Raw genomic sequence first — 26,374 nt, 5'->3', positions numbered from 1 at the left:
ATGCTTCTGGTGTCATTGTACAGGGGTACCTAGTGACAGCACTAGGATCCCGCTTCCTCTATCAAGGAATAAACAATTGAAATTGAAATTGATATTTTGCGCCATATACAATGCACATCACGTTGTACTACATATATTCATTATATTTATTTTGAGGATTCCGCTTAATCATGGATATTTAACGATCAAGATTTAAAGAATAACTCAGAGGAAAAAGATCATTCTGTTAATCCGTTTCAGCGTGATAACAATACGTGCTTAAAAAAAGAAATTATAATTTCGTAATGAGCATTACACTAGAATCGATCAACTTGAGGCTCATATTTATTTGGAGACACACATCCCCAAAGAAGTTACAAGTGGGATGATGTGGATAATGTGTAGTGCAAGATACTGAAGCGCTCCCTATGCCAGGACATCCCAGCCCTATACCCTTTATTGTGAATCACACTAAACTGTTACCTATATACTTAAATGCATACATATAGTTTTTCCAGAATAATAGGTTATTCCACAGGATTCAATAAGGGTAACAGAGAAGGCCGGGAGGACTAGTAGACAGGGGTGACGTTGATGCGAGAGATGTGGTCCTTCTCTGAGGCCTTTTTGAGAGCCATCTTGGGCGGAAGGTCACTCACCAGGGTAGTGCCCCCGCGCTTGTAGTACAGCACTTCTGCTGCCAGGGCGATCATGGCCAGGGCCAACCCGATCAGTGTGGCTATGAAGACTCCACCTGCAAACGTAGACCAATTCACTCTATATATATATATATATATATATATATATATATATATATATATATATATATTAAACACCCGTGGAAACTTTAGTAAAGAAATGTATGTAACATTACGTAGCAAGATGTGGTAAAGGCAGTAATCACTCTTAATGATAGATTCGCTTGTGGTTGGCGAGTCTCACCGTGAGAACATTCCAAAATCTTAATAATACGTGGTGAATTTACCTCCTAACTTACAGTGCAATCAGCCTGACCACTTGACCTACACACCCTCTCAGAAAAAAGTTGCGTCGAGAGTGAGAATAGTTTGAAATAATTTCATGCCATAAAACTGAATGCAAGAAAAACAACAGTTCGACAGTGAGGGTGACGAGCCTTGACGGCTGTAGTCTAGTAACGTTTTGTTGGGATACAGTTGCCGATCCAGTGAACTCTGTCATCCTATCCTTAATGCTAACTCAATACCAAATTCACTGAGCTGCTGTGTGCAAGTGCCCACCTTATAACTGCTCGCCCTAATATATATATTTTTTAAAACCCTGGCCTGTCGGGTAATTTATGTTTCTAATTAATTGGAACAATTTGGAAGGAGGTGGGGGGGGGGAGTTGTTATGTGCCAATACCCTCATATCCAATCTTATCCTTCCCTGGCCTTACATGCTATAAATTATATATTTTATAAGATTTTGTAAAATATGACATATAGATATATCTAAAGACGTATGAGTTTTAGTTATCTATCAAAAAGTCAATGAATGTTGTAAGCATTTTTTATGAATCGCAGTATCTGTTTAATATACAGCATTTAAAAGATTATCACATTACATTGTGAGTGATACCACAACAATGATACAACAGTAAGATGGTTTTCCGGCGTCACATTTTCCTGTCGTATTAAAACGACACCACCCACACCTGTTGCACGTATAGTGTGTGAGTGTGTGTGTGAATCTATAGTTTGTAACCGAAGGCTTAAGTAATTAGACCTTGACGTAACCAAATTACAGAGCTTGTAAGTTCATTGCCGTCACCCCACCGACCATTAACTACCACGTCTGTCACTATTTTGAGGTGGTATGGCAAGTCCTGGACCTTACATGATAAGTATGGATGAATCCTGTAACTATACTTTAGTGACAAGACAAGACCAAGAAAATGCATATTAAGACGGAGGACTTCTTAGTCACTATACTGTGGTGACAACATCAAGATAATACATATTATATATAGAGGGACCCTGAAGACTATACTGCAATATTACAGTATGTTCAAGACAATACACGGTAAGGGGTGTCAAATCTCAACTGATAGTGACATTACTCACCCTGGTAGTATGGTACAGAATAATATTCGACACCCACTCACTCAAGTAACATACCCGCCACTTCATGAGATCATCCCTATTACAAGTGACTAAAATAATTAAGAATTGAGGAAAGTCTTCGTAGGAAGCCAAAATCTTCATGCACAAGCAAGTTAGAAGAATAACAGTTAGCCCTCTTGCGAGCTGCGGTCGTGAAGCAGAGCATGTAGGTCGTGACAAACTAGAGGCAGCGCTCAGCAGACTGTGATAAATTGTGATATGAACATTAAGTTTTAGTAATATAACCTGTGTAATCTTGGGTCTCGTGGTGAGTATTTCCGCAGCGAGGGCTACCAGGACCACCAGTAGACCCACCAGGGTACCGATAAAGACTCCACCTGGGGACCACAATCACCTCACTCTACACTTCCTCCAGCATCAATACAGTGATATACAGTATTTGTCATATTTTTTAAAGAAATCGTCTTTACTTGATAGCGAGCCAGAAAAACTTAGATTACGGCAGGATTCGCACAAGTATTCACATACAAAAGTTTAAAATTATATCTCTTGGGTACAGCTTGTGTCATCCCAAAATTACGGTAGCATCTGTTCCTATCTGTCACCTTGTACTTTTAAAGTTTGTGTATTTTAGTCATTTAATAGTATACTGCCATTATTTCAGACATTTTTCGTATCAAACGATACTCTAAATTAAAGTGTTTCTTTTGGTAAACCATAACGGTCCTGGTCTTGGTAGAGGTGATGACTGCTGGCCGCCCGCATTACTTATACTACTGACACATTACTTCATTAATTTGATTCCAATAATTTTAAGTTAACAGCAGTTCCTTCGTGCTCTGCTCACTTTAGGTTTATTTTGTTCATTAAGTTATTACATTATGACTTTTTAGTTAAGTAGAGATTGGTCAAATAGAGATATTGAGGGAGAAAAGAAAAACGGCTATGTATAATGTGGTATCTGCAGAAGCATTCTGTGGAAACTGACGGAGAAGGAGACTGACCGAGGCTCTGAAGTGTGATGCCCTCAGAGTCGTTATCGTTGGGGCAGGACCCGCGGGCGGACGAGTTCCAGAACTGTGCCGACAGAGCCTCAAAGTACCGGTCCTTCTGCAGCTCCAGAATTCTGAAATCCACAACGCCACACAAATGAAGCAAAGAAAACTTCGGATAGTACATTTGTTTATCAAAATAGGTCAGAATACCAACCAAGGAATTAATAATTTAGTTTTTAACGAGTTGCACTGGTGTTGACAGCTCGGAGGAAGAACAGATAATACAGTATTTATATTCAGAGAGAAAGTATTGACGCGAGAAGCTCAATATGAACGTGAAGGAGAGTTAGGATTTGAATCCGTTGATCACGTTGATTAAAACTGGAGAAAAAACTCCCCACAAGGAACCTATTTATAACATCTGTTGCTTAGTGCACGAAAATTTAATTACTGTCTCAAAGTACTCACGCCCTGCTGATCTCATCCTGAAGGTGGCTTCCCTGTTGTACGGCAATGGCATATGGCTGTTCGGCAAAAGGCTCCCCAACCTCTGTCAGCAGACAATTGTGGTACACTTCGTAGCGGATCTCCGACGCGTCGTGGATAAAAGCAAATTCTCCATTCTTGTCTTTTAACACCTGTGTATAAGAGAGGTCGCTTGCTGTGGTCTTATAGTTGATATTGTCTCTGCTGCAACCTCATAATTCGCCTCTGCCCACATATTGATTTTTTTTTGTATCGAGGTGTATAATTATATTTCCAGTATATCTCTTGAGTACTTATTAGCGATTCACATTATTTGAGAAGGGCAAAGTGACTTTTTTATAACAGTTATCGAGTGAGGAAAATATGATATAACTTGTATTAAAAGTTTATAGAACTTGAATTTAAGTAGATCTTATTTTTTAGATAGTATCCAGACTAGAACTAATGAATGTCGGTCCAATACCTGATACTAACCCCAGCGTACTGGCGTCTTACCTTCTCAAAGCCGAATTTAGCGCGTTCCACGGGGCCAGACTCCTGGATGACCTGTAAGATGTGCGTGTACTGCTCCTTGATGGGGTAGTCCCACACACGGTACTTGCTCTGGTCACTTGTGCTGTTTAGGGTGAGCTCCTTCCATACCCTGAACAGAGTAAGGGAAATGATAAGACCATCACACTCATCTACCACTTGGGCTGATTCTCCCTCAGTCAAAATATCAAACCCGAATTTGGTTGGTTCACGCATCAATAACCCCTCTCCCCACATTCCCTTAACACAATGCAGGGAGAGTCGTGACCAACAAGGTTTTTCTTGGGATGGTTGATTATCGTTTCTCTGGTCATCACAGTAAATTCTCCTTATTGATAGCAAGACACGCATATAAATTAAGAATAAAATGAAATTAATGCAAGCTAATTTTGTTTAATATTATCGTACGTTCCTGAAGTGTAATATCACAATTTAAATACTTTTATCCTTCTAATGATAGCAAATGACATCATATGCAAGTTTACAGTATATACAATAAACTTGACTAATAACAGTTTCACAGGACACAAACACAGAACTGAACACAATACTGTATTCTGAATCTTGTGACACCGCAGACAACGTGCACTGCGTGCAGTTACTCATCTCACCCCTCCACAGCACATCAAAATTTAAAAACAACGAACAAATACGATACACGAAATGCCATGCAAATGTAGGGTGTACAATACATTGGTATCACTGTACATCATTAACAGAGCAACAAGCAAATGCAAGTATAGGACACAAATATACAATGTATAATACAAATCTAGAATTACCTGCGATCTTTCCTTTAGAATAGTGGAAATGATTCAGTGGTGAATTTCAATAAAACGTAAAGTATACTGTAATAGTCTTTGTAAAAGGAATATTCGATATCTGACTGACCTCACTATATACACATATCTCATCTTCCTCCCTCTTGAAGGACCAAAAGATGAGCGAGTTCTTCCTGGTTTATCAACAATATTATATATATATATATATATATATATATATATATATATATATATATATATATATATATATATATATATATATATATATATATATATATATATATATATATATATATATATATATATATATATATATATATATATATATATATATTACAGCTCACCAGTCACGCGTTAACTTTTGGACTTGAAAGAACACGTCACTCCCAAAGTAACTGAGGACATGAAAAGAAATATCAGGGCAGTGCAGTACAAGGTGTTTCAGGACGGCGGGTCACTATAATGAGCTGCTCTCCTCTCTAACAGCCGCAGCTAGACTGACGATTTATGTCCTTACAGCCTATTTCGATTAACTCTTAAGGAGTAGTGTAGCGCTAAGAGAAACTCCTACCACTCAATGGGTTAAGAGTGTCCGAACTGTCGACAATAACTAAAACACGGAAGACAATATTTTGAGTTGAATTCAAGTTAAATTTGCTCGAAGATGATTTAGTTTATTTACATTTGATGCGACAGCTGATGTACTGTATGTTGATACTAATTAATACTTTCTTTGTGGTTTTAAAGCTTGTTTAATAATTCATTACCTTATCAATATAGTCAGGCGAGGTTTCTAGGAATTAATGGAATTTAGTCTTATACCGGGAATATGACCGTATAAAAGAAATTTATTAGGGATCGTATGGGAAAAGGAATTGTGAAATAAACCGGTGAGCATCCGCATAACTTGGTCACTGAATACAGTGTAGAAGATTCCCTAGACTCGTCCTCCTTACCTACCGTGCCCAAGGTCGTTTGTAAAATTAAATAACACAAAGCAATATATTCACAAATTATTAGAACATACACATACACAGTTTATGCAGATCAGGAAAGTTGAAGATAAGACGAGTGTACGTAAGAGCTGACAGGTGATAAAAGGAAAGAGGTGAGAAGAAGCAGACTAACACCAGACAAAAGAGAGCGGGGGAGGCAGTGTCTGGCCCACCGCTACCTGAACAGCTCGTCCTCTGCCTTAGCCATGTTGTGGAAGTACTCGTAAATGGCCGAGTTCCGAGTGGTAGTGAAGTTAATCTTGGCCTGGTGAGCTAAAGCTTCCAGGGACTGCACCGGGGACTGGAGGAGAGGCAGACATCAGTCACACCATCACGCGTCACACCCGCTGAGGTCCTACTGCCACATTCACAGACACAGACACCCACACTACTTCACTGACGCTACATAATAGTGTCCCGGCAAAATCCCTTTAGCTAAAATCTAATCATACAATTTCACACGTGATAAAATTCCATACATGAAAATAATGAGAAAAACTCCAACATTTCAAGGTTATTTAGATCTTAACACCATTAGCTTCGATTGGGGGAAATATTTTCCTGCAACTCTGTCCGCGACACAGCTCACAAGATAACAGCTACAAGGGATTAATAATGATGACGGGCGCTAGGTGACATGTTGGAACACTACAGGATGAGTCGGGCCAGTTCTCTCTGGACCCTCATTTGACGTAAATCTGCTGATTGTAGTAAAAAAATTATACACATTAATAATAATTATCTTAAAATTTTGAAAATAAACTTTAAACAATTTAAACGGTATATTTTCTATTTACATGTCAATCCAACTTCACTGACTGACTGTGTCCTGCCCACATGCTTCTACTTCTAGACTACCCAAAAGAATCCAGACATTCCCTCAACATCACTCTACACAACCTCAGTCGCCCACATAGCATGAATATTTATATATCCACACTTTCGTTTTGTTCTTATGAAAATACAGTATAGTTGTACCGGATACATATTGTAACTTTAATCGGTTGTAAATAAAGTGGGACTACAGAAAGACAGGTAAAAAGTGCCTGAAATGGCAAGGATTGGCATTGTAAATCCTTCATGATAGCAAAATGTTCAGGAGCTACGCGGCACCTGGGAGGACGTTGATGCGAAGACAGCTACGAGAAAGCTATGTTATATAGAACCCGAAGAACAGTTAGTAGTAACAACTGGAGATCCCGTTAACAGTGATGATGTAGCGGTCTCTACTACTACACAATGGTCTGGCTTGAGAATCTTTTGTTTGTTTCACTCCAAATAGTTTCTATATAAAAAAACACATGCAAAACTTGATTACCGACGTCAGAAACGGCATTGAAAAAAATTTACATGCCATGCAAAAATTTGTTGGCGTGATTCTACTGTGAAGTTTAAAAAGAAAAGAAAAATACAAAAACAAGCAACTTGCAGTGCAAGTTCAAAAATCAGAGCAATAAAATATAGTTCTTTCGCTACTCATAACACTCTGTTTTACTGTGAGTGTACCGGTAGAGCTCTTCCTCGGCGGCGGCCATGTTGGCGAAGTACTGGTAGGTGGCAGTGGACTGGAGCACCGTGTAGTTGATCTTGCTCTGCCCCGCCAGCTCGTCCAAGGAGCTCACTGGCGTCTGGAGGCGCCCACCACCACGTTAATGCCTTTTCCACACACTCTAGCATCTCCCTCCTTCTTTCACTACCTCCTCCACACTTATACGGCATCTTGTCGCACTCAGCCACTAACAGCTCTCTTCTCGAATACCTCCTCTTGCTTATCTCATTTCACTACTACCTCACCATTTTTTATTCCTCACCTGAGCTACACTCTTATATAACTACAACTTTATTTTGCTTTTCTCCATTCTCAGACAACTTTCTATGCCTGACACTAATCTGGTTCCCCGGGAATACTGCACACACGCACACACACACAGTTCTGTGCTAATCAATTTATATGGATTAGAAGTAAGTCTAGTTTTCGTGCTAGGGAGCTACACCATGATTTATTGCCAGAGCCGGTAAATAATTGTTTCACATAAAATATTGGTGGAAGTATGGGCTCGTGAGATAAGGGTCTCTAACCTGCATGCGCTCGACAGTGAGGAAGGCCGCGAGGTTCGCGGTGAAGGTTGCTAACATGAGCACTACGAAGAGCCAGTAGGCGGCCACCAACGTCCGCCCACTTAGGGCTTTGGGTGCTTCCCCGCCACCTTGCGGCGTGAACGACGTCAGGGCGAACCAAAAACTCTCCTTCAGGGTAAACTTCCTACGAGAATGTAAATTTACTAATAAGGTGCCCGAGAACGTCGACAACAGATTATCTACAGCAGCTTAGAATTTATTTTCGTATGCATTTTTTTTATTTGACTTAACTATATATAACACTAACAAAACCCAATTTACCGTTGCAATTTATTTCCATTTTCTTTTTATATAAACAGTGGTAAGACTCAGTAAAATGATGGTGGTCAAACCTGCATTGCGGAGGGTAGAGATCGGGGTTATTTTGGGCGGAGTACGGAGAATAACGGTCGAGGAGCCAGATCATGATGCCTGTCACTACCAGCGCCGCCACAATCGACACCCATACCTCCGCCCTCAGCACCGTCATGAACTTGAAAAGGTTTTCCTCCCGTTGGCGCTTCTGAATCACTGCCAGACGAGAAAAACACATCAAAACACCTGGATATACAGGAAACAGGATAGTGTAATGTGTAGAATACAAAAGACAACAACGTGTAGAAAGCGAGAGGTTGGGCTTATAGTAAACAAACGACTTTGACGCATAAAAAACAAGAGACTCGGACACAGGAAGAAAAGAAGAACTGGATATAACAGAAACAGGTAGAAACAAGAATAACCTTGCAACACAGACACACATTCACACATGCTATATATATATAACGTCACCTAGAATACTTTGCTCATGTTGTATTGTATTTGGATGACACACTTAGGAAGGTACCGGCGCTGAAATACGTCCTAATAAAATGCTGGAGGAAGGAGCGTGCCTTCTGATGGACAAAATTGAATAATGAGGAAATATGGAGTCACACGATACACAGGAAGAAATAGGGAGACATTAGATTACATCCAGACAAACATGAGAGAGGACCTAGCGCTGGGTAATGCACTGACCAATGGAGATGCCGGACTGGTCGAAGTATGGTGCCACGAAGTCGATCACCTCCTCCCGCTCCGAGGTCATGGTCAGTGGTGCCACGATAATGTCAGTCACCTGTCGAGCATCACACCTGCCTCAGTAACGATTTTCAATAATATGTGACAGAAGTAGCGGTGGCCTGTGAAGGTTCCCATAATTCATCACAAATGTTGGTAATGATGGTGCATTTTGCCTCTCCTTAGTGCAAGTAACATAGTGAATTTTGCGCTATCTCGCTTCTCCTCTAAGTAGAGCTCACATTGTCACAATTGATTCGGTCCATATTTTGATGGTAATCACAGTATTTGTCAACGCGATGTGAGTTGGTTTGCTAACACACATCATTGATAAACTGTTAAAGTTCAGCAGCAATGGTGACTACCAACAGAAAGTTGTTTGATGATTATTACTTCAGATGTTCGTGTCTGCTTTTCTTAAGACTATTGTAAAGGAAAAATGACCGCCGCTAAAGTCCTTCTTGCTCAAGACGCATTTTATCTCAGGGTTCAGTGGTGTAAGATCCCATCTTCTTACGTTAAGTATTGGAAGTCGAAAAGTATAAGTGGAACATGAGATGGATATATGTGTGCTGTACTGTTATATAACGACATGATTTAGGTTACCCATACTATGGACGGCTTACGATCTAGTACTGTATATTGTTTTCCTTAAAAGTTATAAAACAGGGATTTAACCGAGAAAGATCTGTATAAAAAAATGTGTTTTGGACAGTTAGCTCACCCCATTAGACAGGTCACCGACGAGGCCATTCCAGGAGCCGTTCTTCTGCCTGGCGCCGTACTGACCGTCATCAGGGAACTTTAACTCGAAATCGAATTTCATGTGCTCGGCGAGGCGGGCGGACAACTCCACACAGTAGCCTATGTAGTTGGCGGGGTCAATACTGCTCGAACTCTCTCCTTCTTTCCCTGTCTTGGGGCTCACCCACGGCCGAGACTGTCCAGGACAACAACACTATATATATCATGTAGATCCACAATGGAAAAGTGGATAAGATAAACCTTGATAAAATCACACAGAAAAAAGGGAAACAATGGAGTACCTTAGCTTTCGTCTTTATTCAAGACATCTTCAGAGGCAACTGAATTACAAGGACTGAGAGAGGCTTATGTACACAGGGTGACCTTTACAAAACACACACACACACACACACACACACACACACACACACACACACACACATATATATATATATATATATATATATATATATATATATATATATATATATATATATATATATATATATATATATATATATATATATATATATATATATATATATATATATATATATATATATATATATATATTTACAGCTAGCTGAATCAAATGAGAAAAAATGAGGAGGGGGGACAGATGTGAGCAAAATGGGGCAGGAGCGGTATTTTACCATGATGGTGCCGATCTTGAAGTGCCTCCTGATGGGGGAGTGCTCGTACTGTGGGTTGAGGACCAGCTCCTTGCTTGTGTTCCAGCTGCCCACGACTGAGGTAGCGCTGCTGTTGATGGCTATGATGTCGAACTTGAGCTCTGGCACTGTCTGTAGTTTATCTGCATTCCAAACCACATTAGGCCATGAGCCCAACTCCTGAACACAGAAAGATGTAACAATTGAGTAAAGGTAAAAGCTAACGACAAGTTTTCTTTTCATTCATTATTCATTTCTTGTTCATTAACTTTCCTATTTTTTTTTGTTTACAAAATTGAGTGTCGTTTCTCAACAGTTAAAGGATACAATTTGCTCTTCTTATTCTTGAAATTCAACTTCGGATAAAGACTAATACCGTCAAACTATACGGTAAACATTGTGACACAAACTCTGCAGACAAACACATGTGACGACACGTATCTGGGACCTTCCTGGTGACTGACTCTCCTTGACCCTGTGCAACCCCCTTTGAGATTTACCGTGACCCCATTTGACCCTTTGTGACTGTCTTAAATCTTGTAATTCCCCATTTCGTGCCACCTGGCTGTCTCCCACAGGTGGCTCAGCGAGTGGGCCTCACCGTCTGGAAGGCGGAGTAGAAGGAGGCGGTTGAGGGCGGATCTGTGACCGGTTCTTCACACGTTCCCTGCACATTCGTGGCGCCGTTTGCCTTCAGTGCCTTCGTCAGCGTCAGCATGGTGTTAACTGTCAGCTCTTTGGGGATCTGTGAACCAGAATACGTGAACGATGTTTTGTTTACTGTCAATTATGTCATACTAACACGATATCACATACTATGCATGAGCCTACGTACCACAAGGCTGTCACAGTCGCAGAAGTTCTGGCGGTTCCTGACAGTGCAGCAGACCTCCTCGACGGGTGTCATCATGGTGACTCCCGTTGACCCCATCAACAACCCACGGCTGAGTGGTGAGGGAACGATTCACTCAGATTCATTCTAATCCAAAGTATCCGTGAAATTATATCTTTTTTATAAATTAATTGGAATTACGTGAAGATTAGGCATCCCAGCTTATTTCACCTCATGATTAAACTCTTTAACGCTAACCTAACCAAATTTAATCCAACCGCTAACCTAACTTCACAGGTTGCTTAGGCTGTTTAATCATCTACACGTGATCCATAAGTTACCCTAACTGTTTGATTAAGCTGAAGCACAAAAATGACAACTTTAACGAGTTACTAAGCGTTTACTTACACCAGTTAGGAAACGATATTAGTTTCTGAACGTTGTTCCTGTGCTTTAGGTTAAGAAAGCATAATATTGAAACAGGTCAAAATATAATATTTTTTCTTCTCCATAAAGATGTAATCGAAATTGTCAACATAACTATTGAACACGAAAACAGTATCATATCTTAGTCTGCACTATAAAATTGTCGCATTTGTCATATTATTATTATTATTATTATTATTATTATTATTATTATTATTATTATTATTATTATTATTATTATTATTATTATTATTATTATTATTATTATTATTATTATTATTATTATTATTATTATATTTTTATTATTATTATTATATATTATTATTATTATTATTATTATTATTATTATTATTATTATTATTATTATTATTATTATTATTATTATTATTATTATTACTGTGTATTTAACGAGTATTTATACAAAGGGTACATTTAAGTTAGTAATGACTGGATTTAGTGTGGAGTATAAAGTGTATTTGCTTTAGTGAAACAACGATATAGTGCTTTTCATGCCTGATGTTTTATGTGTGGTTGTGTTGGCATTAACATTAACGTGAGAACCGGAACTAACTCCGTCACCAACACTACACATCTGAGTTACCACATACCCTGAGCTACCACCTCCACCACACACCTGAGCTAACACCATCACCACCACACACCTGTACCGACTCTCGCCTGTCTGCCACACAATAGACTAATATCTTGTATAAATTATATTATCAACAAAGAGTGAAGCCCAGTGTGATATCGATTACACGTCTGTGTACATTCAATATATACACATGTGTACATAGTATACATACTTCCCTACACACACACACACACACACACACACACACACACACACCCGAAACATTTCCATATTCGTCCCTGCATACATACACATGGAACATTCCCATTCCCATATGCACGCCTACATGTTGTATACGCAGGCAGTATTCACATACGTACATCCAATAATTATTTATGTTCTGGACATACTGTATATCCGTGCATACACAAACTGAATTCTAAAACACATGTACTGTACTGTTTATGCAAATTCCGTACAGTATATACAAACAAAAACAGGCAAGAACCCAACATACACATGAGAAAATTTGCACATATATACACTGATGTGTTGAATAATATACACACACACACACACACAACTTGACACAAGTAATGACGGCTATTATTCACGGCAACTATGAATATTTCAGGGCTGGCGCCTCACATACTGGTCACTGGATAAGTAGCTCCCTCACCATAACACACACACACACACACCTGCTAACCACAACACACACACCACACCTGCGAACCACACAGCCCACACACCACTCACCGCTCAGTATATACCAGCCCACACTGCCCACACACCGCTCAATACACACCAACACAGCCCACACACCACTCAGTACCAACCCACACACCCACACACAGCCCACACCGCTCAGTATATACCCGCCCACACACTGCTCAATATCTAATCACGGCAAGAGTGTCTCACTTACTCATGGTCTCACACTTACGGTTTGTAGCTAAATTAATGATAAGAAAATTGGGTTTCTGGAACAGGCGTTGGAGTGTGTTCGTAGGAGTGTGCCTGCTGGAGTGTGTTCGTAGGAGTGTGTCTGCTGGAGTGTGTTCGTAGTAGTGTGGTTGCTGGAGTGTGTTCGTAGGAGTGTGTTTGCTTAAGTGTGTTCATCAGAGTGTGTTTTCTGGAGTGTTTTCGTAGGAGTGTGCTCGCTGGAGTGTGTTTGTAAGTTACTCCTAACCTAACTTAGACTAAACCTAACTTATCCCTAAATCATTGTAAGTATCTTAGCAAATCCCGACTCTGTTTTGTAAAGAAACTCTCACAGGCGTAAACAAGAGGGCTCGGACAACTCACTCGAAGTCATCTTGTTTGTGGTCTGTGGCTACGAGCGTCCAGCGGGAGTCTCGGGTCACCAACTTATTCTGTACCGCCTGTAGGGAACACAAGGTCAGTAGAGGTGAAACGAGGTCAGTAGAAGATGCGTAAGAATTGTGAGAATGACACGGATGGGATTAGATAATTATTAAGGTCGTGCTTGAGGTAAAGATTTCACCGTCATCATATTCTCATTATTCTTAGAACTACGAGGCAAATTAAATTGATCATCCGCCACTCACCCATCGCCCTATCACTTAACACCTCCGTCACCGTCACCCGTTACCTACCAACCCCTTCACCCACCCACCACCCCTGTCACTCACAGCACCACCCGCCAAGCATCTCCCCCCTCCCCCCATCACCCACCTTAGTGAAGAGCTTAGAGAGTTCCTCGGTGGTGCCCAGGATGACGTAGTAGGAAGGGGAGGGCCTCATCTTCTTGAGGGTCTCGGTGGTAGACTCGTCGACGCCGGAGAGAACGATCACCCGTACTACTGACCCCTCCACCAGGTAGTAGAGGGCCTGGTCCAGCTCTGAGGTGGAGACTATTGATGACCACACACACACACACACATCTTCACCTTTCATTACATCATTCTATCCTTGTCTTAGTTTTCTTATCTCTCTTATCTGTTATCTTTTATCTCTCACTTGTCTCTTATGCTCTCCTCCATCCCTGCCTTACATCGGTCATTGCTCTCACTTCTCTTCTGTTTCCTAATTTTTATCTTATTTCATTTTATACCTTTCTTTCCTTTACACCCATTTTCCCCAGTTTTATTTAACTTATCTCTTTCCTCTATTCCTCCCTCACACCCTTCACTTCTTAATTCCCTTCCTGTTTATCACACATTTCTCTCAACTGTCCTTTCCTCCTCCTCCTCCTTCCTCTTCTGTCACATTTAAATTTCCTAATTTTTTCTCTATTTCTCACTTTCATTTGCCTTCTATCTCTTCACCATCTCTCGCATTCGTCATCTTCTTCACCTTTCTCCTTTCCCTCACCTCCCTCAACCACCCTGGAGGAATATTTTAATGTGAAAGCATAATTGGTTAAGAACGAGGAGGAACATAAATGACCGATCACGTAACGGAGGATAATGGAGGGTATGAGGAAAGAAGAGTTGGAAGCGATGTAGGCGACTAGAAAATAAAGGTTAGATAGACGCAGAAGGATAATAACGATGAATAAAGAGAAGAGATCGATAAAAGACAATTCTGGTGGTTAGGTAGCAAGGGATGTGGTGCCAAGAGGATGGGGTGGAGATAAGATCATACTCACGGGCCTCCGAGCCAAAGATGAGGGCAGCGTCCGTGGCGTTGCGGCTACGGAGGAGGTCGTCAGTGGCGGCCATCCACTGATAGTTAGACACCTGCAATCTTAAGTAAGGGACGCCGTGGGCTGCTGCGGTGTCCCGGGCGTGCGTCCACCCTCCCGCCGTCATGTCCATCACCACAGCCACTCCGTTATACAGCGCCGAGCACACTGTAATCGTCACATATGCTGGCTCATACAAGTTTACTGTGCTGATACTGGCTGATACCTTGCTTACTGTACACTTTAAAACCGGGTGTAACTGTACAGTAGCCAAAACAACTGTCTGTGCATACTTTGTGGGAAACAATATGAGACCATGGACGATAAATTTTGGTATATGATGGCTGTCGCTAGTCATACGTAAAATTTTGGAGCATATCGACCCCCACCTGCACAGATAGTTGCTTTAGTTACTGTACACTGTATACGGTATTTTTCTTGGTTTACTTCAAAACAATATACTATACTGACTTTTAACTAGTTTGTATTAGTACGTAATGTCTGGAACTTATCTTTTTATTACTGTACTACTACACACAGCCTTATACAGCACCTGGTTTACTTTACCTATCTACTGACTTAAACCCAGCCTTACGTTTATCCTTGCCGTCGTTCTCATTGTCGAGTGACACCTTGACTATTTCTTGCGAGAGGCTCAGGCCCGTCTTCCTCTGTGCCTGCGACACGGCCTCCTCCAACCAGCTCACACCCTCTTGCAGCGACTCGTCTAAAATGCTCACTGCAAGACACGAAACGAGATATTCCTTTGTGATTTTACTGTATTTAACTCTTCATGGTCGACGTAGCAACTTGCTTAAAATTACGTTACCCTGTCTTCATTATTCGACAGGAAGAAACTCAGGTCGTAACCCCAAGCAGTTGATACACCTCCTTATATAGACTTTTGGTTGACTGGAACTTAATAGTATTTAAGTGTGTGTGTGTGTGTGTGTGTGTGTGTGAGGTCGAGTAACGGATGCCACGTTAAACGGTACCCCCAGAGGAGCAACAATGTTGACTTGGTCTTCAAGGAAACATTGATTCTCCTGAGGAAACACTAGCCATTGAGTAAGTTAGAAAACATTGAAAAGTTGCTGTCAGATATCATCCTTCATAATTTCCAAGAACATGTACTGTACCTCGATCCTGAGCATTTGAACATTTACCTATGGTGATCTGAGCGAGGGCTGTCGGCACCAGCAGGAGAAGACAGGAAAGTGGCGCAGCTAGGAGAACCCTCATCTCGTTGGTGCTGTTGGTGATGTTGTTGGGCGTGTACTGGCTCGGGTGGTGTTGATGGTGGTGGTGGTGTTGCTCGTGTTTTGGTTAAGGTGGTGATGTTGACTGAGGCGCTCTCTCCACCACTACACGTCAGCCGTTCACCACCCTGACACCTCCACTCCACACTCACATGCACTGCTATCGTACACCCGCTGTAATTCCTGAAATTAACGTAAAAAAATATCCGTATGATAACTCTTTATCGACATTAACATTAGTAATAAAATCAACGTTTACTGAAATATTAGTTTACATTTATTGTTGTGAAGAGTTTGACCAATAGTTATCTAGTATGTGTGCCTTCGTGTGTCTGGAAAGCAGTATTGGTGGAAGGCCAAACATCACCAGACAACCATGATCATAAATAACACATAAATAACACTCACAGGGGTCACTACTTTAATATTATATACTTGACCTCTAGTTCCTCGGCCACTGTTGAATCGTCACAGAGTTTGGTGTACAACTTTCTCGTCTTTTCTTACAAGTTTGAGGTCTTTCAGTGGCGACATTTGGACATTACTCATAAGAAGAACAAGTTTTGAAGAAGACAAGAACTGTTGGCCTAACTTCAGGTAACATCTCAGGTTGTTGTCACTCAGGTATTTATTTCAGCCAGAATGTATTGATTGGAGCCGTGTTGGGTTGGAGTCCCTGACGAGTGACTGGCTAGAGACGTGCAGGTGATGGTTCTTTACCTGTATATATTCAGCACTCTTATGTACCTTCGTGAATTATTACGGTACAGTATAATACTTCGCCACGCCACAATAAACAGTCCCTGGCGAGTCGTGATGTCATAATGGTATATATTTCAACCGTTTGTCTTTGCAAGTTTCATTATCAGCCGTTTGTTAGTTATCACTCGTATGTCAACCGATTATCTGACCGCGCGCGCGCGTGAGTGTGTGTGTGTGTGTGTGTGTGTGTGTGTGTGTGTCAGAGAGAGAGGGAGAAGTATAGCTGTAAAAACACGTTCCACACACACACACACTTATTCATCACTAATACACCCGTCATCATCTCTCCCTCGCTACGCACACCACCACACACTCCTCACACTGCTCCATCGTATTCACCAAACCAGCTCTCCTAAGCACAAACTGTAAAATAAATATGATATTGATAACTTGTGATTTAATGTTAATTCATTTAGTGCATTTCTGTCAGCTTGCCAATACACAGCAACATTATTCAATTGCGACAAGCTTAAATATCAATGAATCCTCAGCATAGAAGCCCAGTTAGAATTGTGATAACCTTTGAAAAGTTATTTAGTCTACGTATATTTTATAGACAGGGTAATATTTACTGTATACATATATATATATCGACCAGTATACTATATATTATTTAAAAATCATCTTATTCTTCTTCTTCCTTTTATTTTATGTCAAGATAGGTTAGCCTATAGGTTAGATTATGTCAGGTCAGATTAGGTTTGGTTTGGTTGGTTCAGGTTAGGTGAGGATAGATTATTACTAAAAAAGAATTAGAAAAATCTCTGGTATTTACAGGCTCTCCGTAATATTTAGCCATCGTCTCCACACCACAGCTGTCTCGTTCCTAGACCAATACTGTAGCTTCCTCAGTAACATAACACGGCGTTCCTACCCGCTCGTCTCTCCTCAATGGTATCTTAGTAATAGCCTCTGGTTGTCTCCTTCGTGTGTTTCTCACCAGTAGCCTCTCGAAGTCTCCTTCATTTGGGTGATCAAGGAGACCACGCATGCCAGATGACACGCACACACAGATACCGTACCTACTTTTACGGGTACACTGGCACTATGTTTGACGTGTGGTCTGTATGTCACAGAAACAGAATGTACTATTTTTATACAGCACATTCACGTGCCAGACTTAACACAGCCTTTACATCGTGCGGTCACAAAATAAAGCCTCGCTAAATTATTCGCTGAATGAGCTCACTTCTCCCTAACACAACGTCCAGAAAATCATTATACATATATACACAACTTTCCCGGCGATATTGAACCCCGGACCCGAACTCAGCAAATGATATGGTTAAGTTATGTTTAGGATAAGTTAAGAGTAAGGTAACTTAATTAGGTTAGGTTAGGGGAGGTTATAGTACATTCGGGGTATATTGGGTTAGTTAAACTAGGTTACGTAAAGTTACGTTTCAAGATGCAGCACATGTTCGAGGTCGGGATAAAGCAGACGCTTCTCGGCTTGACGAACAATATGCGTATATAGCAAGAACTTTTTAGTGTCTTACACTTACTCAGTGAAACATTGGTAGTCGCACAAGAGGTAGTAAGAAGTAGGCAACTATCAAACAGGGAGGTACTTCCGCCTGGGAAGATATCGGGAGCATAATGTGTTGTCTAATGTCTGATGTCATAATGGCATCCCAGAAATTGTGACAAAGTCCCAGGTTGGTGATCTGACTGTCTTTCTGCCTCATCTACACACAATTACAGGGTCTCAGATGTTTCCCTTTTTTATGGTGCAATTGGTTTCTCTCCCCCCCCACCCCTGTGCACGGGTGGGCTAATCCCCATTAAAAAATAAATCCTCCTCCACTTTCTTACGGCGCTGGAGAGAAAAAAACAGTGAGTGTAAGGAAGAACGCGCCAGTATTAATTTGTGATGAGCGTTGTCGATTAGTGGCGAGGTTGTCGACGGAGTAGCTCGATAGTGTTTTGTTATCTGTGGCACGCCTGCCTTTCCTCAGCATAATGATGCGTCACTGAGGATCCAATTACCTCAGGTGGCAAACTTAATACCTTTGGCGCTCAATAACTCTAATTACTGATTACATATGCTGTTTGAAGCTCATATCAATCTAACACACACACACACACACACACACATATATATATATATATATATATATATATATATATATATATATATATATATATATATATATATATATATATATATATATATATATATATATATATATTTATTTATATACTGCATATGAGGATGGGAAGTGATGATCTAATGTGTGGAGATAATCGAATGATAAGGAAAAGAGGATTGAGTAGATGGGACCTTCGTGTCCTAGCTTTACAGAAAACAAAGTTAAAAGACTCTAAGAGAAAGAAAATTCTATGTACTTTACACTAAAACTTTACATAACTAAACGCTGGACAACGTTTCTGGTACTACACTGTGTATGTGTATCTAGCTATACATCCAAGGCCCGTCATCAGTAGTGAATGAGACCCGGGAGTGCCATACGTATACTGTAAGTAATGAGTGCGGCGGGTGTGCGTGACGTATAAATAGTTAAGACGTATTGAACACAGGCCCGTTACACAAATTATCTTCAAGCGGGAGACGACCTAGAAAGAGAGGGTGTAGACTGTGGAGGAAGAGGGAGGAAGAGTACAGGGAGGTAAGGGAGGGGGAGTGAAGGGAGAACAGAAACCTGACACGGTCGAAGCGTCCCAAAACAGTAAGGACACACGCTACCTCTGGTGACTAGATTTTGCCCAAGGACTACGGCCTTGCCTTAGTTGACGTTTGATTGTTTCATGTTTTTTTTTAGAATACTCGTAAGGTTAAAGTTTTACTGTGGTCAGGTATAACAAAATGAACGCCTTATGTTCTCATATTTATCCACCAAAAATAAGGTGAAATAGCAAAAAAAAAAAAAAAATCGGGGGTGCTGGGCATTTCGCTGATGACATAGACGAAGCAACTCAATTTTTGAACTTATTAGCAATGCAAAGATTTTCCTTTTGCCAGAAATGGCAAGATGAATGTCTGAGGGTACTCTGGACAACTGGATATTGTTTACTTATGAAAATAGAGCAAGTTTCTCTAGGGCGTCTAGGCGTTAAGCATCACGATCGTCGACGGTGAATTAAGTGATGTAACTCTATTTTTTCTTATATTTTGGGCAATATAATTGTTTTCTTTTGTCAGGCGAGGCAAGGAAAATGTCTTGCGGTCTTCTGGATGACCTAATATTGACTGACATTGCAGAATTAAGAAACTACAAGAAATCTTCCTGCGCGTCTTGAAACAAGCACGGTGTTGATACCTGAAACCCACGCACCGGTGTACTTAACTTTTTTTTTTCAAGATCAGGGGCGGATCCAGTAATATCAAAAGGGAGAGGAGGTCCAAGAAGTTGTGGATGAGCAAACATGGCGAGCACAGTGAACACCACCCAGCTGGGGGTTTTGGAGGGCGTTGTAAGTTCCCAGATTTTTTTTTCTGACCAATATCATGGGCATTTTGAGGCCATTTTCAAGCCAAGTGCACTTGATATTAGGAGATATTCTAATGTCAATAGTAATTACTGTTAACTATGCAAAAATGTCTGAATGCTATACTACATTAAAGAAAAAGTATTGAAATTTTTTGATGAAAAGGGGGGTCCGGACCCCCAGGACTCCCCCTGGATTCGCTTCTTAAGATTATTTAATATGTTCAGATCTTTTTGGCCACATCTTGTAGATACCTGGATATCGACAAACTTCCAGAATTAAGAATATACAAAAGAAATATGAACTCTTCAAACAAGTTGTCGGCTAGCCTAAGATTTAGGAGTAATGATAAATAGGACTCTTAAACCAAGTAAACAATGTGTATTTGCTCGAAATAAGGTCAACAACGTACTTTGATTCATTCAAAGGAATGTTAGTTACAAGACTAACGAGGTTATCCTAATTACCTTCATCATTGTAGCCGCTGCCCCTGTTATTTAGGGTAAACAGAGATATGATTCATAGTAAGTATGATTTACCACTGTGTATGAACACACACGAGAAACTACATTTATTGAAACTACTCTATTTTCACAGACAAAACTCTTGTGAAGCAATTGTGTGAACATAAACTATATTATGTTCGGATTACACTGTTGACATAAAACGCAGATAATCGTAATATTTGACCGTACGTATATGGTAGGGCATTTTGTGTCCCGTGACTGCACCCTGGAACAAGGCTATAATACGGTGTCGCCGACATTTGCTCATAAGATAAATGATCACAAGACAAATGCTCACAACATTAATGGAAAGGTTAGGGTAGGTTAGGTTTGCCTTGTGAGCAAATTTCGTGGAACCCTCCTATAATACACGTACCCTGGGCGTCACCCAACAACACACGGTAGTGCCATGTAAACACTAGGAAATCAATAGCTAATTTCGAGGGAGAAAATGACGTCAGCGTGAATCACAAAATGGAAACACTGATTTATGTTGTAGGAATATGTTAAGGTGCGGCTGTGTCAGACGCGGGAGCCTGCAGGTGCTCGTACTTGGCACCAGGCCCTTTAAGGGGAACTACGTAGAGATTGGCGCAGTACATAACTAACATTTTGTTCATGAGAAGAAAAACCTCTTTCAAGTGAAGTACCTTGATACTAACCATTGACCTCTACTGCCTGCAGAATTCATTTACTATTTTATTGTTCAAACTTCAAACCACCTGCAACGTCAAGTCAAAATTGGTGTGATCGTTTTTTAATACACACACACACACACACCTTGTATCACGTATGTTACTTGTATATTATTTGTCAATCAAGTGATCCATTCCCCAATTATGTAACTATATTTTCAGCCTCTTGGCTGCATGTTCTTTCAATAAATCGTTAATTATTATTATTATTATTTTTATTATTATTATTATTACACAGTGAAGCCAAAGACAGCTGTCTTTGGCTGCAGTACAGATAAGCTATTACTACTGTCAGCATTATCAAAGTTCGTAAGGAAAGGCTCTTCTGCTGAGATACTAAAGAGAAAGGAGTACAGGTACAGTAGCTAAAACAACTATCTGTGCAGGTGCCCCGAAATTTTACGTGTGACTAGTGACAGCCCTCATATACCAAAATTTATCGTCCATGGTCTCATAATGTTTCCCACAAAGTATGCACAGACAGTTGTTTTAGCTACTGTACCTCCATAGGTTAACTGTTTTTATCCTCTTGTCCCCCAAAATTACTAATCCCGGGCTAATATACAGTTCTATCTGTTTTCGAGACGACAGACACCTAGATATGCCTGACTTGATACGAGAAGCAAAGACTACCAATTTGTTTAGCTTGGCATCATTTGTTTCCCTTGAAGTTCTCCCGGCACTTCACAAATTGCTGTAGTGGAATCAAGAGTCCCATTAGATCTGCTGATAGCCTCCCTTCCTAACGCGTCCTCTTCACCCTGCTAATGCCCGGGTGACTGTGTCGCTACGGTTCTTTTATGGCCATCTGTTGTTGGGGGTCGGCATTGTGGACGTGGCTTTATGTGTGTTAGAGGTTACTATAGTAGGTGAGGCCTCTGTGTCGTGAATAGTACCAGAGTGAATATGGCCCCCAGTGAGTTGAAGGCCATTTAAGTACTAAAGAACAAATGCTTGGTTAATATTAAAGCTAAATACCAAGGCTAATAACTCAAGTTTTTTTTTTAGATATTACTGCATAGCTACCAAGAGACGTTAAGTAAATATTCCAGCACAATGAGAAATGTCTTCGTATAAGAACCTTGAATATGGCTGACGTAAACACATCGTCTACTCTTTGTATATTTAACGGAATCGACTGAGTTTTATGGCTTTGTTGTGTGAGCATGACGCGCACTCTGTGTGGGTTGATATGTGCGTGTGTCACCTACCACCACCAGTATCCCCCCCGCCACTACCACCACTATTACCAACTCCACTATAACCAAACACACAAGCCCTACTTCCACAGCACAGTATCGTAGAGATATTACCATTGACAAGTGCCGCAAACAGTACCGTAAACAAGGTGCCACAAACATATCACAAACACAGTGCCTCAAACAACACTACAAACACAGTACCACATAATTTTTCTCTGCATCACTCAGAATCATCGTAGTGTAACATGAGGGATGTATTAAGTAATAAAGGATTCAGAATGAGACTCACAGGAGCCACTTGAGAGTCTCTAGTAATATATAAGTAGTGATAAGATACAGCTGAGTTTGGTTCTGGCTGCGACACTCCTCCAGGTGCCAATATACAAAGGAACTCTTGGTTTTGCGAAAGCGGACTTGTATTGGTGACAGTAGAGGAGAGGTGTGATAGATATTTCCGCTAAGAATCTTTAATTTTAGGACGTTTCGCTCTAAATTTGGCCTAACGTAACCTAACCAGAATTAACCTCGTTAATTTAAAACGTGCGGGTCGAAATTTCCAGTGAATGGGAGATGTAACAGACTGTAAGACTTTTCTGTCACGGACACAGCATATGATGTTTTCGATCTGGACCTCTTGGAGGCTCCAAGTCGGCACTGCTTTTGAAACCTACAGCATGTTTAAATCTCCCCTATTTAGATGAGTCTTTGTCCATGTTCAACAGTCACCTTAAAAGTTCACATTTAACATGACACTCATAATTTTTGTCCCATAGATACACAATTAACGTCTTCTGGACAACATTTCTAAAACAGTATTATAACAATTCAGAACCCCCTAAAATGACCCATGAACCCAATTTAACATCCAGTCAGACAAAAAGAACATTCGGATTTGAAACGGTCTGAGGAGAAATATACAATCAAATAGATAGGTAGTTACGTCGTAGAACCTCGTCCATCACCTAAGATGCGTGTAGATAGAAGGTAATTAATCCCTTTCTCTTGATCCTTCTTGATATTCATTAATCTCTGAATCTTCAATAAATTAAAACGCTTAATTACAAGTATCGAATACTTACTCCAGATGACCTTAGTTGGACTTTCCTCTCCCCTCTTCACGCTTTAACTTGTCGAACAGCTTTTAGTATAAAATCAGGGAGGCGTGGTAAGGCGTAGTGTCCTACGCGGCAGTCGTGTGCTAAGTGTAGGGTGCGTGGTGTGTAGTGTAGTGGTGGCGCGCACGATTGACCCTGCACGCACACTCCGCTCCACCCTGACACTTTATTACTACTAATAAAGCTCTCTACTACACGGTGCTGAAAAGCTAGTACAATACATAAATTCCTGGTCGACGTGGCTGATACTGACGGTCATGGATAAGATGATAATTTTAAGGTATACTTTTACCAAAGACCAGTTTACTTTTTATCCTCTTTGCCATTGATCGGCTCGTTAGTCGCTTGGGCAGTCGGTCACGTCTCTGGGCATGTACTGGCTCCTGAATGTATCTGAACCTGTTCCAGTGTTGGTCAAGTCTGAAAGAGCTCACACTCGGTGCCATCACAAATTCACAACACTGGCAGGTTGTTCCAAGAGTTCACAATTCCCACTTCGAAAAAGTTTGCCATCACAGTTTTCTGGACTTGTGGCTTCTTCAACCTTGAGAATCACATAACTATAGATATATGCCACATCTAAGATAAATAAGTGTAATGAAAAACTTAAAGTAAAAAGTAAAGTATAATAAGTGAATAAGAGATGAAATCAAAATCTTAAGAGCGGTTATTGAGCTACAGTATATTCAGTAACAGATGTAATATTAGTTGTGATAGTTAATAAGCTGAGATTATCATAGTCCTGCCAACTGTACTGTCAACATCACTAATGGATGGATCCTGGTAGACAATAGCCCACAGTAACCAAATTTTAACATAAGAAAACATAAAAATAAAGAAAGCTGCAGTACTCTCATCGACTTACACTCAAACAATATCAGTCATATATCTGTTTAACCCCCTGAAACTTCCCGCCCCATAAGGGGTCACAGCTCAAGGTTGAAGAAACCTCAAGTCCAGAAATTTGTTAGGGCAAATTTTTTCGGAGTAAGAATTGTAAACTCTTGGAACAATCTGCCAGTGTGTTGTGACGGCACCGAGTGTGAGCTCTTTCAAGACCAGACTTGACCAACACTGCCGCAGGCCCGCAGGTACAGGTATTTTCTGTAGCCAATACGTGCCCAGTACTTTCCAAAAGTGCGTAACAAAGACGTGACCGACCACCCAAGCGGCTAACGAATTATATATATTTTCAAGACTGAAAGCTGGAACTTAGTCATTTTATTACTGCTTTCTTCTTTTTGTGGATATCATGAAGATTAGGTCTACCTGCCCACTTGCTTTTGATGTTTTCTCAACTTATATTTGTCTACCACCTAGGTCCCTTATTTATGTTATTTCATGTACTGTACAACATGGTATTGCCTCTTCTTTTATTTAAGGATAATAATTGTTCGTAAAAAAATAAATATATAAATGTATAAGCAGACGATCATGTAGGTTTATACAATGGCTGATAAGAATAAAAATGTACAGTATATGCTTTTGACAGGCGTCTACGCTAACGACAAGCTCGTTCTCTAGACAACAACACGTTTTCTATGATGACCTTAAATATTTATGGTAAAATTAATTCAAGAGATGGCGCAGCAGTCAGGGCTGAACGTTCATTAAATGTAGTACAGGTTTCTCTATATATTCCTTCCTTGGTATAACATTTCATTGTGACGTAATTAGCTACCCATTTGCTTGAGTGAGCCGTGAGGGAAGGACGTGCTGTGACTGGCTGTTGTGTGGTGATCAAATTTGTAGTCTTTTTATATTAAATTATTTTAACACAAGCTTATGTCGCAACTGTCCTCTGTGGTAAGTAAATTGCTGGTATTTTTATTCTCGTAATTAAGTTACATGTGATGTTAGAGAGTTGGCCAATCACCGCCATGGAAGTTTGTCAACACAAGTGGATACTGAGAGTTTTATTCCGTCATCAAATGGAGATTTAGGTGAAAATGTTTTATGAAAAGGTAAATACGAAGATAAACTCCGTCACTTTATATATTATGATACTTTTGATGAAAAAAACGATTCATCTCAAAGGGATGAAGTGACATGTCATCCCCACCCCTGCCCAGGAATGTCCCTCTCAGGACTCACATAAATCCCTAATACAGATATATCTCATATAATCAATTATAGTATGTGCTGTAGTTACATTCTAGATGCAAAAATTCTATATTTCTTTAATATTTCATCTATTTTCCTATTTTTAAACTTCCATTAAACATTATTTATCTGGGCATTTCTATATACATTAAGCAATGGGCATTCCAGTATATAATGTGGCAGGGTATGGGATCTGGATGTTCTACAAACTCTACATTCCTTATCCTGTTCACTTCTCTCAGCTCCAAGTTCCCAGTAATATTTATATCCTAATCTTAACCTCATATACAGTACACTCAATCTTTCCACCTGCTCCTATCTTACCCATATGTAAAATTTGTGTTCACGAGAACATG

The 26,374-nt window shown here is 40.3% G+C and overlaps 1 protein-coding gene across 3 annotated transcripts; it reads right to left on the bottom strand.

Annotated features, from left to right (window-relative positions):
- LOC121875741 (ionotropic receptor 25a-like) lies at positions 1 to 23,992 on the bottom strand. 3 transcript variants are annotated; one of them, XM_042380404.1, is made up of 18 exons: positions 23,880 to 23,992; positions 16,093 to 16,368; positions 15,522 to 15,665; positions 14,891 to 15,094; positions 13,975 to 14,141; positions 13,585 to 13,661; positions 11,280 to 11,388; positions 11,046 to 11,189; positions 10,427 to 10,624; positions 9,754 to 9,969; positions 8,988 to 9,087; positions 8,324 to 8,501; positions 7,932 to 8,115; positions 7,359 to 7,480; positions 4,040 to 4,187; positions 3,527 to 3,696; positions 3,068 to 3,189; positions 1 to 733 (listed from the first exon to the last, which is right to left on the bottom strand). In XM_042380404.1, exons 2-18 carry the CDS (start codon positions 16,166 to 16,168, stop codon positions 552 to 554), a joined length of 2,541 nt encoding a protein of 846 aa, XP_042236338.1. In that variant the 5' UTR covers positions 16,169 to 16,368; positions 23,880 to 23,992; the 3' UTR covers positions 1 to 551. The 3 variants fall into 3 exon arrangements, with proteins under 3 accessions (XP_042236338.1, XP_042236339.1, XP_042236341.1); XM_042380405.1 differs by lacking the exon at positions 7,359 to 7,480 and adding an exon at positions 6,032 to 6,153; XM_042380407.1 differs by lacking the exons at positions 7,359 to 7,480; positions 7,932 to 8,115.
- Between the last annotated feature and the right edge of the window lie 2,382 nt (positions 23,993 to 26,374).

This window comes from Homarus americanus, unplaced genomic scaffold, assembly GCF_018991925.1.
Source record: "Homarus americanus isolate GMGI-L3 unplaced genomic scaffold, GMGI_Hamer_2.0 scaffold22250, whole genome shotgun sequence".
Lineage (NCBI taxonomy): Eukaryota > Metazoa > Arthropoda > Malacostraca > Decapoda > Nephropidae > Homarus > Homarus americanus.
The sequence above is the reverse complement of the archived record's forward strand: the minus strand, read 5'-3'. Positions and strand labels throughout refer to the sequence as shown.